The 4,991-nt window shown below is 42.1% G+C and overlaps 1 protein-coding gene across 1 annotated transcript; it reads right to left on the bottom strand.

Annotated features, from left to right (window-relative positions):
- Positions 1 to 383: 383 nt before the first annotated feature.
- Positions 384 to 4,605, bottom strand: LOC106822672 (upstream binding transcription factor like 1). The gene is made up of 2 exons (XM_014827953.3): positions 3,915 to 4,605; positions 384 to 2,904 (listed from the first exon to the last, which is right to left on the bottom strand). The coding sequence occupies exon 2, from the start codon at positions 2,770 to 2,772 to the stop codon at positions 1,537 to 1,539; it is 1,236 nt and encodes a 411-aa protein (XP_014683439.3). The 5' UTR covers positions 2,773 to 2,904; positions 3,915 to 4,605; the 3' UTR covers positions 384 to 1,536.
- Positions 4,606 to 4,991: the final 386 nt, after the last annotated feature.

The raw sequence follows: 4,991 nt of genomic DNA, 5'->3' as shown, positions 1-4,991 counted from the left end.
AGGCATTTTATTTAAGCACTGAATCTAATCTTCACTTACATCCTGTACGATTGTAATTTTGTTCCCAGTTCATGAATGTGTAGATGAGGAAATGCATAAGTGAAGCGATTTTTATTTTAACCAGTGATATCTTTTTGTAAATGAAAATTCAGAATTTTAGCCTCTATTTATCTAGTATTTGTGCTTTTCTGCCTCTTACTGATTACACTTACTTTCTTCTCTGCCTGACTGTGAGTGTCACAAAGTCAGGAATTGTAACTTTCATCTCTGTATCCCATGCCACCAAGACAAGGCTTAGAAAACAGTAGATGCTGAATAAATTTGTAAGTACATGATTTAAAGCACAATTCAAAAGCAGAGGTATGAAAATTGTAAGTGTTGTCTTTATTTTCTGATAATGTAATTGTAGGCTTATAAAACCATTTATGAATAATGAAGTCTTTCACTAAGACATCAAGGAATAAGATAAACTCTCAAAATTCAACTGTTTTCATATATAGAGGATACAATTACAGTTATCTGTGATGCTAATGTCCATGAGGACAAAAAACGAAAATAGCCAGGAACATTTAGAAAAGAAAAATATGAAGTGGTACTGGCTTTAAACAGACTTTCAAAAATGTAAGTAAACAAGAATAATTGAAGCAGTGTGGGCCCGGTACATGAATTCACAGACAGATCAGTGATCAGCGGCATAAGCTAGTTCTATTTATACACACATGTACTGTGATACATAGAAATTGGAGGTATGGTAAAATGTGATTCTCTTGGACCTGGAGCATTAAGAAGCGGGAGGGACAAAAAAACAAATAAATTCAGACATCACAGGGAAAATTAATACCTAGAGTCAAAGGGGACTGATTCGAACGAGCAGCTAATTCAAACAAAAAAGGTGAGTTTTAAAAATTTTAATTTCTGAATTTTGAAATCAGTTAGAAAAATCTCATTGACAACAGAAAAATAAATGTACATTTAGAAATGCTGCTGCGCACGTGGCCCCGCCCACTCCTAAGGTGGGAAACGGCCAGCTCCTTACTGCTGAGACCAGGGAGAGATGTCAGGAGTTTGACAACATTTTTAAAGGCAACTCTTCTACCAGCAATCAATCAAAACTTCCCCTCCCCAGCTCCAGTGCCTGAGTCCTGAGGGACAGTTCCACAGGGAAGGCAGAGGTCACGGGCTCCTGGGTGTCCCCTACCACCTCTGGCAGGCAGAACATGAGGAGAGCAGAGCCTCTCACGCCAGGAAACTCAGTCTGATCCAGTGTGTCCCTCACAGCCCAAGCACCTCCTTATTTATTCCAAGAGGCTTAACCGCGTGGAGTCTTTCTGGGGGTGGACGTGGGGTTTAGAGGAGAGCCGGGAAATCCTGCGCAAGATCCCTTTTTGCCAAGCAACTCTACTTTGTATGGAGGAGGGAAGGAAAGAAGGAAGGAAATGAAGCCAGGACGGGGAGAACAGACTTTCAGTTTGCTGTAAACACCCCGGACTTACGCTGGGAAGCTCTCTGTCCTACCCTGTAGGGTGTGAACAAAACTCAGTTGGAGTCTGAGTCAGAGGAGTCCTCTGAGGAATATGAGCTGGAGTCACTGCCCTCAGACTCACACTCTCCATCTTCCTCCTCACTGCTGGAGTCCGAGGAGTTCCTGCCTTCCTCCTCTTCCCCATCTTCCTTATTGTCTTCTGATCCCAGTGAGGAAAGAGAAGTTACCCCAACAGACACTGATGATTCTGTCTCTGAAGCCTGGAGCTCCTGCTCCTCTCCAAGTCCTTCTTGAGGACTCCTTGCAGATGGGGACTGCAGATCCGTCCGTCTCATCTTGGGGTTCGAGCCTCCCCTCATGCCCAGGTTCTTACGCTTAGTATAGGTTGCTTCTCTGTATGCAGCATATTCTTCAGGAGACAGACTCTGGAGCCAGCGATCCAGGTCCACCTTGTACTGTTTCTGCAGCTCCTCAGCCTGCTTCTTATAGTGCTCCTTCTGGCTCTGCGGGATGCGCTGCCAGCGTCTGCCAATCTCCACCATGCGCTCCCTCAGGGGCAGGTCCTGCAGCTCCCTACTGGACCACAAATCCTCGTAGAACTTCGGGTATCCGTGCATGGGGGGCTTCTTGGGCTCTCCGTGGAATTTCATCTTCTGGGAAAAAGAGGTTTGTGGGGAAGACTTCACTTCTTTCTCACTTCCCTGCATCTTCTTTGGGGCTTTGGTTGGGCTTCTCTTGGGAACGTTAGATTTCTTGGAGTTCTGGACTAGAGCAGGGCGGGCTTCCCTGAATCGAGCCACTTTCTCCTCAAACTCCTGTTTCTCCTTTTGGAAATCTTGGATATATTTCAGCTTCACCTGCTCTGGGAGCTCCCTGTATTCCTCAGACAGGAGCTTGGTCAGCTGCTGGTTGCTCAGCGTGGGATGCATTTGGGAGCACTGGGGCCGCCTCTCCTTGAAGAAGCGGAGGTAAGCAGTCAGGGGCTTCTTGGGGAAGTCAGGATGTTTCCTGTGTTTTTTGCTGTTGGAGAGTTTTTTAGCATGTTCCTTAGCTTCCAGGACTAATTCTTTCAAAGTACGAAATTTTCTCAATGTATAAGAAATCTCTAACCATTTGAATTTGCACATTTCTCCTGAAAAGTCTTTGAAAGCTACCTTTCCCCAGTCCATCTGTGACTGGGTCGTTTTGAACGTGTGTCTCTCGTTGGAGGGGAGGTTATTCTCCATGCGTTCCAGTAACTTCAAAATGTCTTCTTTGGACCAGTGGTCTTGGCTTTCACGCAACGCCATTTCCAGGTCTTTAGGCCACTTAGACGGTCCTGGCAGCTCAGACACCTCAGCAGGATCTCAAACTTCTTCACTCTCAAGACTCAGCTGGCAAGTTATTTCTGGAAGTCCTGCAGTGTGTGTGATTCTATGTTTCTAAGGAGAAAAGGAAGGAAAGTTACTCTCCTATGCAATAAATGAGAAAATCACCCCTGACTTGGCTATGTCCCTTCCATGATTTAATACCCTTAATGATAACTAGTCTAAGTCATAAAGTGAGGTTAATGTTGAGCCTTAAGATGCTTGGTTTGCACTATTAAAAATCCTCAATCCTCATCCCAGCGTACTTTCCCATCAATCTCACCACAGCTTGTCTTAACTACAAATGAGCAAAACAAATGACCAGCAACTGAGTCCATAGGATAACAGAAAGGATAAGAGTGAAAAGTATTAAAATAAAAGAGAAAGGCCAAAAAGGAAAGGACTTTAAAACCATAGTGAGATCCCGCTACACATCTATTAGAATGGCCAAAATCCAAAATAGTGATGGCATGGAATACTAAGAAGATACAAAATTGCCATGAGGGAGAAATGCGCAGGTCCTCTAGGAGCTGACAGGAGGAAGCACTTCTCTGCATTTTCCCTTCTACAATAAAACATAAAAATGATCTTTTTACCACTCGTTGGTGGAACAATCTAAGAAAAAAATGATCTACACACAATTTATCTACCCTAATCAAAATTAGTTATTTTCAATGTTCTATTTTATTCTATGAAAAAAAACCCCACTCCCATCTACTCCTAATACAAAATAACTGATTAGCATTGGATTAATTTTTACTTCACTGTAACTTTCAGCTCTGAGAATTCTAACAATTAAATTTTCTCTTCTCTTTAATATTAACCCCTTTGCATTTAATTGACCTTGATACATAGAGTATCCACTGCTAGAAGAGGAGATCAATATATTTAATATATTACCATTCATATCAGACTTACTATACCATGCCGAGTGTTTTCACACTTGGCAATATGTCAATCCCAAGTTAAAATGACAACCAGTGCATCTAGTATGTTAGGCTTTAAAAGAAATGACTGGAGGTCGTCCAAATTCCCACTTCCAGATGAGAGAGAGTACAGAATTTCCTCTGCTTTCCGGTACTCACTGTGCCACCAGCGTTACCTTTTCCCAGCCATCATCATCTTCTCGATTGTTATTGGGCACTTTAAAGACCAAGGCTGCAATCTTCAGTTCCTGAAGAAAGACTACTCTTCACACTCTACAAAAAGCTTCTCCAATTAAGTTTTAGGTATCATTCCAAATAAAAAAACTACGTTATGTTTAGGATTTCCCATCTGATTCACAGTCTACTTTACAACAAAGAAGCCATACAACAGCAGAAATCATCATGTTCATTTATAAATTTCAAATAATCGCATATATTAAAATTCTATAGCTCTAGAGGACATGGAAAGTAACTACACAGGTTTTATTAACCAAGCATGTTTTAGCTGTTTGGCAAAGTCTGAAGTCTGCTGATAGTTCAATTAAGTTCTCTTTTTATTTCTAAGAGAAAGAAATATGAATTGGTGTACTCAGAACTCCTGACTCACCTAAAGATTCTATAATTGGTCTCATCGATACTGGTAGGAAAACCCAACTAATCAGGTCAGGGGTTTGGTGTTCTCCTGACGAGACAGCAGCTGTAACTTTCTGAGTTCAGAGAGTCCAGCTACCTTCAAATGCCTCTGACAGAACAAACCTAGCTTTTGGAACGCCTTTATCTCAGGATCCTTGAAGCCCCACCCACCCCTGATGAGGTTTCTGCGCTTCCCTAGGATACACCCATCCAATGGTGATTAGATTACACCCTTCCTAATCTCCATAAACAAACCACTACAACGCCCCCCCCCCACCCCCCCCAGTGCTGGTTTATCCCTGTCATTGCTTTTTATAACACCTACATGACAAATTCTTGTCTGACTTTCAGGGTCCCACCTTCTACTTCAGTTCACTCCATATGTGATTATGCTCAAATATGGTGTTTGACTACATAGCCTTCTGTTTCTTGATAATTCCTGCCCTTTCTTCACTATGATCTAGGATCTAATAATACCATCTCATCTTCAGAATGGCCGTTTAAATCCCTTCAGCCCTGATCAATTTCACCACAAATTAGAATGGAAGATCAAAATGTGAATGATTATTGTGGGTAGTTTGAAAAAAATGAGAAATAGAGGCT

The sequence above is a fragment of the Equus asinus genome, chromosome 20 (assembly GCF_041296235.1).
Source record: "Equus asinus isolate D_3611 breed Donkey chromosome 20, EquAss-T2T_v2, whole genome shotgun sequence".
Lineage (NCBI taxonomy): Eukaryota > Metazoa > Chordata > Mammalia > Perissodactyla > Equidae > Equus > Equus asinus.
Note: the sequence above shows the minus strand (reverse complement) of the source record. Positions and strands in the feature narration are given on the sequence as shown.

Coding starts and splice junctions, on each gene's coding strand:
- LOC106822672 (XM_014827953.3), bottom strand. CDS start 2,772: ATGGCGTTGCGTGAAAGCCAAGACCACTGGTCCAAAGAAGACATTTTG.